Genomic DNA, 13,472 nt, shown 5'->3' with positions numbered 1-13,472 from the left:
ATTATTATATTTTATTAGTAGTATTATATGGTATTACAAAATAATATTAATATTATATGCATATACAGTATATTATAATATACAGTAGAGTCTCACTTATCCAAGCTAAATGGGCCGGCAGAAGCTTGGATAAACGAATATCATGGATAATAAGGAGGGATTAAGGAAAAGCCTATTAAACATCAAATTAGGTTATGATTTTACAAATTAAGCACCAAAACATCATGTTAGACAACAAATTTGACAGAAAAAGTAGTTCAATACGCAGTAATGTTATGTTGTAATGACTGTATTTACGAATTTAGCACCAAAATATCACGATATATTGAAAACATTGACTACAAAAATGACTTGGATAATCCAGAACCTTGGATAAGCGAGTCTTTGATAAGTGAGACTCTATACAGTAGAGTCTCACTTATCCAAGCTAAATGGGCTGGCAGAAGCTTGGATAAGCGAATATCATGGATAATAAGGAGGGATTAAGGAAAAGCCTATTAAACATCAAATTAGGTTATGATTTGACAAATTAAGCACCAAAACATCATGTTAGACAACAAATTGGACAGAAAAAGTAGTTCAATATGCAGTCATGTTATGTTGTAATGACTGTATTTACGAATTTAGCACCAAAATATCACGATATATTGAAAACATTGACTACAAAAATGGCTTGGTGAATCCAGAACCTTGGATAAGCGAGTCTTTGATAAGTGAGACTCTATACAGTAGAGTCTCACTTATCCAAGCTAAATGGGCTGGCAGAAGCTTGGATAAGCGAATATCATGGATAATAAGGAGGGATTAAGGAAAAGCCTATTAAACATCAAATTAGGTTATGATTTGACAAATTAAGCACCAAAACAACATGTTAGACAACAAATTGGACAGAAAAAGTAGTTCAATATGCAGTCATGTTATGTTGTAATGACTGTATTTACGAATTTAGCACCAAAATATCACAATATATTGAAAACATTGACTACAAAAATGGCTTGGTGAATCCAGAACCTTGGATAAGCGAGTCTTGGATAAGTGAGACTCTACTGTAATAATGTATTATCCTCTTCCCCTTTTGGATACAGGCACAGTATCCTTAGGCCCTTTATCCCAGGATCTGATCCCAGGTTATCTGGCAGTGTAGACTCATATATTCCAGTTCAAAGCAGATAATCTGAGATTTTTTATTGAGGTCCTGGAATCAACTCCAGCAGGTAGAAAGGGCCCATTGTATTGTACTGGTGCAGTACTGCCTCCTGGCCATGAGATGGCACTGTGGTCCTTCCAAGTGGAAGGAGATTTCCCCTGTTCTCAGTCACTCCCCCTGTTGGTGGGGAAGTGTTAGTGAGCGGCCTGCTTCGAAGGAAGAACTCCAGGCAGGAGCTGCTGAGCTGAGGCCTACTCATCCCAGCAACCTAAAAGGCCTCGCCAAAGTAAGTAGGCTCTCCATCTTTAGTTTAAGACTCTTTCATCGCCATTTCAAGGCTTCTTGGGCCACTCTGCCACAAACTGTACAGATCGGCCTTGAATCCGTCGCATCGTAAGGCAAAGGAAAAGCACGGAGGGGTACAAAGTTGATGAAACCCTCAGGCAGTGGGATTAAAATCATCATTGCTGTTCATATTCCAAGTATTATTGTCATCCCTCTCCCCCGAATCAAAACTCGAGGCACTTTGAGGAGTATTTGGAAGTTGTGTAAATATTAATATAATTAATACAATTTGGAAGATATATCCACATATTATATATAGAGGTAGATACATAATTAATGCAGTTTTGAAGATATATTATAGATATAAATATAGATACATAATTAATACAATTATGAAGGTATAATATATATACAGCAGAGTCTCACTTATCCAAGCCTCTGGATAATCCAAGCCATTTTTGTAGTCAATGTTTTCAATATATTGTGCTATTTTGGTGCTAAAGTCGTAAATACAGTAATTACAACATAACATTACTGCATATTGAACTACTTTTTCTGTAAAATTTGTTGTATAACATGATGTTTTGGTGCTTAATTTGTAAAATCATAACCTAATTTGATGTTTAATAGGCTTTTCCTTAATCCCTCCTTATTATCCAAGATATTTGCTTATCCAAGCTTCTGCCGGCCCGTTTAGCTTGGATAAGTGAGACTCTACTGTATATATATACACACACACACACACACACACACACACACATATATATATATGGAGCACCGGTGGTAAAGTATGTTAAAGCCCTGAGCTGCTGAACTTGCAGACCGAAAGGTCCCAGGTTCAAATCCCGGGAGCGGAATGAGCGCCCGCTGTTAGCCCCAGCTCCTGCCAAGCTAGCAGTTCAAAAACATGCCAATGTGAGTAGATCAATAGGTACCGCTCCAGCGGGAAGGTAACAGCGCTCCATGCCGGCCACATGACCTGGGGGTGTCTATGGACAACGCCGGCTCTTCGGCTTAGAAATGGAGATGAGCACCAATCCCCAGAGTCAGACATGACTGGACTTAACATCAGGGGAAAACCTTTACCTTTTATATAATAAATGCAATTTTGAAGATATATTATAGATATAAATATAGATACATAATTAATACAATTTTGAAGGTACAGTAGAGTCTCACTTATCCAACATAAACGGGCCGGCAGAACGTTGGATAAGCGAATATGTTGGATAACAAGGAGAGATTAAGGAGAAGCCTGTTAAACACCAAATTAGGTTATGATTTTACAAATTAAGCACCAAAACATGTTATACAACAAATTTGACAAAAAAAGTAGTTCAATATGCAGTAATTCTATGTAGTAATTACTGTATTTACGAATTTAGCACCAAAATATCACGATGTATTGAAAACATTGACTACAAAAATGCGTTGGATAATCCAGAACCTTGGATAAGCAAGTCTTGGATAAGTGAGACTCTACTGTATATATATATATATATATACATACACACAGGCATAATTAATACAGTTTTGAAGAGAGATATATTTATATTCATTTAATTAATATAATTTTGAAGATATGTATATACTGTATATTAATATAATGGGAGCCCCTGGTGGCGCAGTGGGTTAAACCGCAGAACTGCTGAACTTTCTGACTGAAAGGTTGGCAGTTCAAATCTGGGGAGTTGTTGTTATCCCCAGCTTCTGCCAACCTAGCAGTTTGAAAACATGCAGATGTAAGTAGATCAGTAGGTACTCCAGCGGGAAGGTAACAACGCTCCATGCAGTCGTACCGGCCACATGACCTGGAGGTGTCTACGGACAACGCCAGCTCTTCGGCTTAGAAATGGACCACCACCCAGAGTCGGACACGACTAGACTTAACGTCAGGAGAAAGCTTTACCTTTATATTAATATAATACAATTTTGAAGAAATAAGTTAGTATAATTAATACAATTTGGAATATATATATATATATATATTACAATTTGGAATGTATATATATATAATATTGTGTATATATTCATATGATTAATATAATTTTGAAGAGATACAGTATATATCCATATAATACAATTTTGAAAGTAATGATATGTTAGTATCATTAATACAGTTTAGAATATATATAACAATTTGGAAGAGAGATATACAGTAGAGTCTCACTTATCCAAGCTAAACGGGCCGGCAGAAACTTGGATAAGCGAATATCTTGGATAATAAGGAGGGATTAAGGAAAAGCCTATTAAACATCAAATTAGGTTATGATTTTACAAATTAAGCACCAAAACATCTCGTTATGCAACAAATTTGACAGAAAAAGTAGTTCAATACACAGTAATGTTATGTTGTAATTACTGTATTTACAAATTTAGCACCAAAATATCATGATATATTGAAAACATAGACTACCAAAATGGCTTGGATTATTCAGAGGCTTGGATAAGCGAGGCTTGGATAAGTGAGACTCTACTGTATATAATATTGTATATATGTTCATATAATTAATATAATTTTGAAGAGATGTAATATATGTATTCATATAATACAATTTGGAAGATATATATATATATATTAATATAATTAATCCATTTTTGAGGATACACACATACATAAACGTATATATTATTGCTGTTGTTTTATTCGTTTATTCTTGCCTTTTCTCCCAATTATGGGACTCGAGGTGGATCGCAACACATTGAAAGCAATCCAAATTAAAAACTGTACAAACATTTAAATAAAAGCATAAATATAAAGCTTAATTGGAAGACAGTGAAACAATTTACGAAGTTAAAACCACATACTCCAGGCTCAGGGATAAATCGAGCCCTAAATTGTGAACAATGCATTTTCATGGCAAATATAACTCCATCAAAAAAAAAAGGTGGAATCCCCATTCCTAGATCTGTCTTCCAAGTAACCAGGAGGATGTCTTTCCTTTCTGAATTAAGTTTTATTTTAATAGCCTTGCTCAATTCACCAGTGAGGCCTGGCACCAGGTTAGGACCAATTCTCCTTGGATGGAGGTGGAAAGGAGTATTAGAGTTGAGTGTCACCTGCCTGTTGCTGGCACCAAACCCCAAAACTCCATGCAATCTCTCCCAGAAATGTCATGTATTTTATAGTAATGTATTGTCAACAAATCATAATGCACTATGCACACCGGACTTCCCGACAACTGCCAACATTTGCTTCTGAAGACCTGTCCATAGATGTGACTACGACTTAGTAAATCAAGCAAAATGTTCATAGTTTTGTCACCATTGGTCATGCTTCTTCTAGGGCACTCTTACTACATTATTATGTGTCTTTATGAGGCCACACAGCATATAGGGACATACTCTATATGCCATACAGTGTGTTCATGCTGCCAATGCACCGAACCCAGGACTGTGAGGCAGTGTTGTCACCTTGCCTTCCTTCCTGTGTCTGAAGGCACAGCAAACTATCATCCGGATGACACTCGTCTGCTGTTATGGATCTTTTCGTTGACACGCTTTGGAGAAACTTGCACGAGTCTCTGGACTGTGGTCTGAAAACCACGGTTCCCAAAATCATTTGGAAAGCTTCTCAAAATAGACCCAGTGGGCAAGACATTCAAATTGAATCATTGAGGAAGGATGAGGGGGTGACTAGGTGGCCTTTGGATCTTCGCAACGCTGCAATCGCTCTTCTCCACACATTAAATACTGTGACATTAACCATAACTTCCTGAGGCAGGCCTTCTAATAGTGTAATCCGTCGCCTATCATTTTCTTCCTCTTCTATGCATCTGTCTACTGTGTTGAGCCCTGTGTGTGTGTGTGCTATAAAGTCACGTGGATGTAATATTGCCACTTTGGAATGGCTAAAATCTTGCATCCACAACAGAGGAGCAGGAGGGTGTTCTATGTTTGTGTTTGTAGGGGCCAGTTGCTCTCATCATCCTTCTGAAAGAAAACATAACGTGTTTATGCAAAGCCAAGGCCACCTGACAGATAAACACAGATAAGCTCCAGAGGTGTCCTTTTCCCGGCTTCTTTGTTTGGGTTTCACGTTTTTTCTCTGATAAAGGATCATTTCCATGTGTCAGTTTGTATCTGTTACTATTCACGTGGCCCTGGTGGCATGGGAGCTACGGCAACATTGCTTCTTCATACTTCATTTGGCATCTCAGTGTATGTACTTCATGTGCGACTGTTGAGTTTGGGTTTGCTGAATTGTGGTGAGGTTTCACGGGAGTGTCTTTGGGACACCTAGGATAATTTTTCTTCTCAGTGGCTGTGAACATCTAGGTAAGCTTTAGGGTCGACCAGCCTGTCAACTACCTTTCAGCCTTCTACTTACAGGCACTGTTTCTCCCCACTTCTCCATTTTATGGACTGTATTAATCACCAAATCTTTGACTTCTTGCCCTTCAGGACCTTAAATGGGCTTGGCATCTTGGTGTGCTCCATGGATGGGTCAGTGGCCTTTTTGGATTTTTCCCAAGATGAGCTTGGTGATCCCCTGAGTGAGGAGGAGAAGGTACAGTGTATTCTTTTGACCTGGCTTGATTTTTGAGCCTCTTGTTTTACAAACGGCAGGATGTTGCTGATATTGCAGGGTGATGATGTTACCCGTTTGTCATATATTTTGAATTGCACCCAGGAACGTAACGGGATCCCTTTGTTTGTCTTTGTCTGTGTTACCTTCCTGCTGTTGCCAGCAGTTAAATACAAAGTTCCCTACCTGTGTTTTGCATTCTGAGGATTGCTAGTTCTGTGCATTGCATCTTCATTTAAGCAGAGCTTTAGAACTAGGAAGAGATCGATTGCTAGAGAGCGTGGAAAACATAGCCATTGGGATGAAAACCAGCATTTTTGACAAAGGGAGAAAAGGTAGAAATTGAATGACAAGCCAGTGTTCAGGATCAGGCTGTTCGGTCTTTGTCTCGAGATATCAACAGCCATTTAGTGTTAAAACTTTTACACCCTTCAGAGCAACATCCATCAGTCTACCTATGGTAAAAGCTTGGCCATAATGACTGAGGCACATCTGTCTACTGCTATTATTGAGAACCCAGAGATGCTGAAGTACCAGCAAAGGCAGCAGCAAGTGGAGAAGAAGAACGAAGCAGCGAGAGAGGCCACGGGTTCAACAGCAACAACGGCACCTCCTAAGGTGGCCAGCATGGTGAATGGGGAAAGCTTGGAGGACATTCGGAAGGTAGATATTCTGTCATCCTTCGTGTATAAAGCTTGTGAGTGACATACCAGTGCAGGTGTTGTAATGCAAGAAAAGAAATGACAAAAAAGTGAATCAGGGAAGAGAGAACAGATATGGATGAAAGCGTAGTCCAAAAGAGTGCAGTTACTGTCAAGACAACAGAAGAGGACAGAGAGGAAGCCATGTTTCAGAGAAAAGGAGCCTTACGTAGCGTGTGCCTACAAGGACGATGGCACATACTGGGGCGCAGTATGTCTAGCTGATGTATTGTAGATTTCAGAAAGTTTCAGGAAACTGCCTTGATGCCGCTTTGCTACGCTCTCTTCGCATCCGTTAAGACAACGCTATTCAGCTCGAGGAGGACACAGGGTTTCCATAGTACGAGCCTTTGGAAGTACAACTTTAGAAGTTCTTCCAAGCACTTGTTTTGAGGACCGTTGTTACTGTTGTTCAGCTCTGTCAGTACTGAATTTTGCAAGACAGATGAGTCCTTCTCGAGAAGCGAATGTGTGGGCTTGTGATGTAGCCTGGTTGTAAAAATGTGTAGAGCAGACATTCCATTAACCACCTTTCCTCTGACAGAATCTCCTAAAGAAACAAGTTGAGACCCGGACAGCCGATGGTCGGAGACGGATCACACCTCTTTGCATTGCTCAGCTGGACACTGGGTACATAATGCTGAGGTTTTGTTTTCACTTCTATCTTGTGTTTTTTCCCAACCCATAATGTACAAATCCCTTCTTCTTGGCATGCATAACTTACGTTGAAATAGATGCATTCACATGTCGCAGTAAAACAATATATTGTTGTATAAGGCAGTGCAAGGAGGCATAGTGTTTGAGATTGCATGTGGCAGTGAATCCTGCAAAGAACTAGGTTTTAATTTATAAGTGAAATGAATGGGAGAGCCAGTGTGGTGCGGGAGTTGGTTGGAAATGGAAAGATCCGGGTTTTACCTCCAACTCAGTCATGAAGCTCACAAGTGTGACCTTGAGCCAGTCACTATCTAACCTACAAACCCACCTCATGGACTTGTGAGGATGAAACAGCAATGAGAACAAAGTCCTCCACTGTATTAAAAGTGTTTTGCATTGGATGAAAAACATATAACTGCAAATCACTTTCAATACTGTGGAGGACTTCGTTCTGTACTTAGCATCTCAACCAACTCTTGGAAAGTTGTTGAATCTGGAATCGTTTGTGATGCTACAGGATTCTCATCCCACCACTGCCATGTGCTATTCAATTGCAGATGCAGATAACATAGCTTTCTTGTCCATTTGTTTTACCATACGTTCAGTTTGATCTAGACCAGGGGTGTCAAATGCATTTTCATGGTGGTCCTCATCAGTTTTATGGTTGCCTTCAAAGCGTTGTTCAATCAATAGATGGAAATATTTTTTACATAGTGATCGGCGCTCTTTAGTTTTTAGCCAGATGTTATGGAATAACGACTCCCATCAATTTTGATTATCAGCTGGGGATAATGGGAATGGCAACTCAACAGCACTTGTGTCTCTGAGGTTGGGAAAACGTTACAGGACATTTTAAAGCCAAACATCATATCCACAGCCTTGTCACTCAATCCAAACCCCACTTTCCTGACAAAATAGAACAAACTACAGGCAATCCACAAGTTTCGAACAAGATAGATTCTGTAGGTTTGTAATTCAGCCTCTAGAAGGCCACATAAACTCACATGACGGGCCGGATTCAGGCTGTAGGCCCAGAGTTTGATACACATGATCTAGAAGAACATTTGTGATGGTCAAGTGAGATAACAAACTCCTTAGAAGACCAGAGATCCAGTCTAGAAGAATTTTTAGACCTTCCTTACAATCTTGTTAATAACAGTGGCTCCATGGACTGATGAACTATTAATACTCCTAACTAGAAACCGTTTCTGCACTAAGTTTACATTTTGGCTTTTAATCGTATTGCTGTGTTATCCTCTCAGTAACCCTGTGAGGCAGGTGAAGTTGAGAGATTGTGACTGTCCCAAAGTTACCTGGTGAGCAGCATGTTGAGTGATGGTTTGTTAGGAGATCTCCCAAGTGAATCTGCTTTTGTCACTTCTAGAACTGATGGCCGCAATTCATAAAGCATGAGATTTGTCTGAATTGTTAGCCCCAGATTCTTTATTTCTGGAATCATTTTTGCATGGAAATTGCTGCATGATGAGGATAAGGCTGACCCATTTCTACTTCAGTTACGAAAATACACTGGGAGACCCAGACTTGGGTTGGCACGTTCATCTCTGAGAATATATGGAAGGTTTATTTCCATGGACAGTATTGGAAAGACTGGGGAAGAGGGAGTGTTGGAGAGATAAGTTTCTGTCAACTCTCTGATAAGAAGTTCTCACTTTTCTTCTGAACCCTTTCATCGTGTGAGCATGCATGTAATCTTGCGGTTGATTTCTGCACAGTAACGTTTTCCTTGACGGTTGTCTCTTTTCCTCTCCTTTCCTTTAAATAGGGATTTTTCCACCGCTTTTTTCAATAGTATCCCAATCTCTGGATCCTTAGCAGGCTCAATGATGTCCGCTTCCCAAACGAATCAGCTCATGTCCTTAGATTACAATGCAACCAATTCCCTTGGCACCTCTAAGCCGGCCTTAGAACCCACGGCGGTCAGTGTTAAGCCCGCCGAAGACGCAGCCAACAAAGATGGGTCAGTATTGAGCGGAAGATTTCGTTGCCTGGCTTCTGGGATGTCCCTCTTCCTCTGCACAACATGTGTCAGTTCAGAACCACCATGGAAAAAACTTTTAGCTAGCCCTAGATTCCTGGCTTTGCTCAGTTCCTGAGCTGCTTAAGCTGCCTTACCAGGACATTAAGTTTGGAGCTGGTTGGAGTCCACCATCCACATATGGGAGCCTGGAAGAGTAGATGGTACCACCAGCTTGCACATCTTTCCAAGTCTACCCTTCTCTTCCAGGAGCGTAGATACCCTGTTTCCCCAAAAATAAGACATCCCCAGAAAATAAGACCTATTAGCGGTTTTGGTGAATTGCTAAGTATAAGGCCTCCCCCGAAAGTAAGACCTAGCAAAGTTTGTGTTTGGAAGCATGCAGGATTGGGAAATGTACATGCCATAGATTGTTGTACATGGAAATAAAGGTAGTAACAAGAAATAATAATAATAATAATAATAATAATAATAATAATAATATAACAACTTTATTCTTGTATCCCACCTCCATCTCCTAGAAGGGACTCAGGGCGGCTTACACAGGGACAAGCCCAACAACAACATAAATTTACATACTAACAGAAATTTAAAACAGTAACTTAAAAACAGTATAGCAATAAAATATAATATAGAAACTCTTGAAATGATTCACAGTTTGGTTATCTATTTATCTATTTAAAAATTTGTCTCATAATGTGCACCTTGCTTATCCACTATTGCAACCTCACTGTTTTTAATTCGATGTTTTAATACCGCGTTGTGCTTTTTCGGTTGCTGTGTATATATTATTATTGGTTTTTGTCATTGTTCTTTGATGTTTCATATTTTATTTTATCATTGTTTTGTATCTGATTTTGCTGTAAGCCGCCCCGAGTCCCCTTCGGGGGAGATGGTGGCGGGATATAAATAAACTTATTAATTATTATTATTATTATTATTATTATTATTATTATTATTTGGTTATGCTGGTTTGTGATGACAACTACTGTACAGTAGATAATAAATTTTAATTTTTAAAAAATTCAACCATAAATGTGAATTCTTCTTCATGGAAAAATAAGACATCCCCTGAAAATAAGACCTAGCACCTCTTTGGGAGCGAAAATTAATATAAGACACTGTCTTATTTTCGGGGAAACAGGATAGTTGTATCCCAACTCTTTTCCTCTGTGAGGAGACGGGCTAGATACTTAAGAAGTTCCACTTACCAGATACTTAGTAGGTGTTATTTTTTAGTCCATGTTCTTCACCTTCAAGTCATTCCCAACTTACGGCAATCCTACAGTTGTCCCGTTATAGGGTTTCCTGGAGCTAAGAGTCAGCAAACCTGTCCAGGATTCTTTATTGGATTTTCAGGGCCAAGCCTGGTCTCCAGAGTTGTAGTCCCACACTCAAACCTTATTTAAAGTATTGCTGCTATTCCACTACTACTACTACTACTACTACTACTACTATTACTATTATTGTTAATTTTATGACTATCCTGCCTTTCTCCCCATTGGGACTCAAGGTGGCCAACAATAACATGACACAACCAACCTAAAATTTAAAAACAAGGGAAATACAAAAATTAATAAAAAATGTGTCCTGACTTAGAAGTTAAAATACAATCAGATTCTCATTGCAAAAATTGGTCGTAATCAATTCATGGAAACACAATTACACCTTGATATTGGTTAACAGTGTTACAAAGCCTACAAGCCAGATCCGGACAATATTAAACTTTCCAGTGTACTTGGGCATTAAAACAATACTTTCAGAAACCAATTATTTCTGGGGTCAAGTGGAGGAAATTGTCAGATTTTGCTACCGCTGCCCATCTGAAAACAAAAAGTTTCCTAAATAACCTTAGATACATATACCAAAGGAAAGATTTATTGTAAGAGTCAAGAGTTTCTAATGAAATACTTTAGTAAAGATCCCCACCCACTGATGATATTATTGTTACCTTTTCTCCTTACACCTGGTGGTATAAACTATATTGAATCTTATACTTATGTTATTTTGAGTCAGATATGACTTCAGACTGTTTGAACAACTATATTCCATATTGAATTAGTGACAAACCCACGAGTACCTGTGTGCGTATATGCAGTCTATAACTCCGAAGAGCATTGTCTGTATTCAGAACAAGTATGCTCTTTCTTAATAGATACCATACTAGGTTGTGGGGAATCTTCCACACCTTTAGAACTCTTACTGGATATTTTAAAATTTATTTTCCTTTCGCAGTGTAAATGCTACCTCGGCTTCAGCTGCTCCTCCTACATCATCGCCCTCTGTGCTGACGGCTTCGTCCAAGATTGAGCCAATGAAAGCGTTTGATTCGAGATTTACGGAGCGATCCAAAGCCACCTCAGGGACTTCTGCTATTGTGCATACGAATCAGATTGCCATAGACAGGTGAGGGGTTGAACTCCGCAATTGAGAGAATGTACATGAGGTTAATAGTAGCTGCGGTGGATCTTAATGCATATGTCAGGCGTGTAATAATCTAGAAAAGTATGCACTTTGTATACAGAGGTCCTTTGCATTTCCATCTAAAAAGAGACGAGGTAGCAGGGTTGGAAAATCTCTCCTGGGAGGTCATCATCAGTTAACAATATTCATAGAGGTTTTTTTTAATGAAGTTACATTGACTCCCTACAGGACTTTAAAAGCAGAACAACAACTCTCCAAATTTTACAAGGCCAATAGCTTGTTCTTTATGAACACATTTTTTGAACAACCTAAAAGACAGCTGTATAACTTGCCAATATAGAGATATTCCTTTGGAAACAGAAAATGGAAAAGCTCCATTCTCTGCAAAAGCAAGACCAGGAGTAGATTTCAGCACAGACCATAAACTGCTAAGAACAAAATTGTAATAAAGCCGAAGAAGCACACTTTCCTATTTCAAGTTGACTCAGTTGGTGGTTGCATCTTACTTGGGGCTACCTCTGAGGCCACAAGGCACACAGCTGTTTCCTTGAATGGCTTGTTCTTGCATCTGCAATTTAAGGAAACCCCTCACTCTGACTAATGGTAGGTACTGCTCTGGCTTAGCAGCATCTTAGGACTTTAGACCGGACAAAATGCAGCTTTTCCCTAAACTGAGCTATAAACACACCCCTCAATGTTGTTGAGCCTATCTGGTGCTTATCTAGGCCATGGGCTACTTTTGGGAAGCTTGAGAAACCTGACATCAACTGGGCAACTCATCTTTTCTCTCTTTCTCCTGCAGACTGAAGGAGCAGAATTCGATTAGGGACAGTAAACCCAGGGATCTCCTAGAGAGCAGCAGCGACAGCGAGGAGAAGGTTCCAGCCAAGCCGATGTCGCTGTCGAAGCGTAAATTGGAACTTGAAGTAGAAAAGAAGAAGAAAGGCAGGCCTCGGAAGGATTCGAGGCTCATGCCGGTCACTCTGACAGTTCAGGTACCAAGGAGCAATCTGCTTGTCATAACCTCAGTGGGTTCTGGTGTAACCACAAGGGAAATCGCATAGCCTTCCAAATGTTGGAGTACGTTCCAACAGCCCAAGCCACCAAATACTATTATTACTACCACCAATAATAATAATCATCATCATAATGCGCATCATCCGAAAATACATCAAACAGTCCTAAACACTTGGGAAGTGTTCAACTTGTGATTTTGTGATACGAAATCCAGCATATCTATCTTGTTTGCTGTGTCATACTAATAATAGGTATATAATAATAACAATAACAATAACAATAATAATAATAATAATAATAATAATAATAAGCCTCTCCTTACGGCTCAAGCTGGGGTACAACAGTCTTAAAGAGGGCTGGAATGTCCAGTCTATCAGCATTAGGAGGGTTGTGTGGTTTCCAACTCATGAGTTTTTTTGGATGTTTAACTTAAGCTGAGTATGGGAAGAACAAAAGTCTGTTTGATAGTCCAGGGCTTCTTAAACCTTTTCTACTCACACCCCTTTGCGCTGAAGAAATTTGTATGTGACCCCAGGTACTGTATATACTCGAGTATAAGCCTAGTTTTTCAGCCCTTTTTTAAAGACTGAAAAAGCCCCCCTCGGCTTATACTCGGGTGAGGGTCCTGGTTGGCTTATATTTGGGTCAACTTATACTTGAGAATATATGGTACATTTATTATTTTTCTCTATTATTATTGGTATTATTACAATTATT

General features: G+C 39.3%; 1 protein-coding gene across 1 annotated transcript in view; it reads left to right on the top strand.

Annotated features, from left to right (window-relative positions):
• LOC100556463 (protein HIRA) overlaps positions 1 to 13,472 on the top strand; it is a 45,517-nt gene that overhangs the window by 19,238 nt on the left and 12,807 nt on the right. The window contains exons 11-16 of the mRNA XM_003225118.4: positions 5,837 to 5,942; positions 6,396 to 6,623; positions 7,206 to 7,291; positions 9,102 to 9,296; positions 11,550 to 11,720; positions 12,541 to 12,733. Coding sequence (XP_003225166.1) covers positions 5,837 to 5,942; positions 6,396 to 6,623; positions 7,206 to 7,291; positions 9,102 to 9,296; positions 11,550 to 11,720; positions 12,541 to 12,733 — 979 coding nt within the window. The remainder of the gene's footprint in view (positions 1 to 5,836; positions 5,943 to 6,395; positions 6,624 to 7,205; positions 7,292 to 9,101; positions 9,297 to 11,549; positions 11,721 to 12,540; positions 12,734 to 13,472) is intronic.

Source organism: Anolis carolinensis, chromosome X (assembly GCF_035594765.1).
Source record: "Anolis carolinensis isolate JA03-04 chromosome X, rAnoCar3.1.pri, whole genome shotgun sequence".
Lineage (NCBI taxonomy): Eukaryota > Metazoa > Chordata > Lepidosauria > Squamata > Dactyloidae > Anolis > Anolis carolinensis.
The sequence above is the reverse complement of the archived record's forward strand: the minus strand, read 5'-3'. Positions and strand labels throughout refer to the sequence as shown.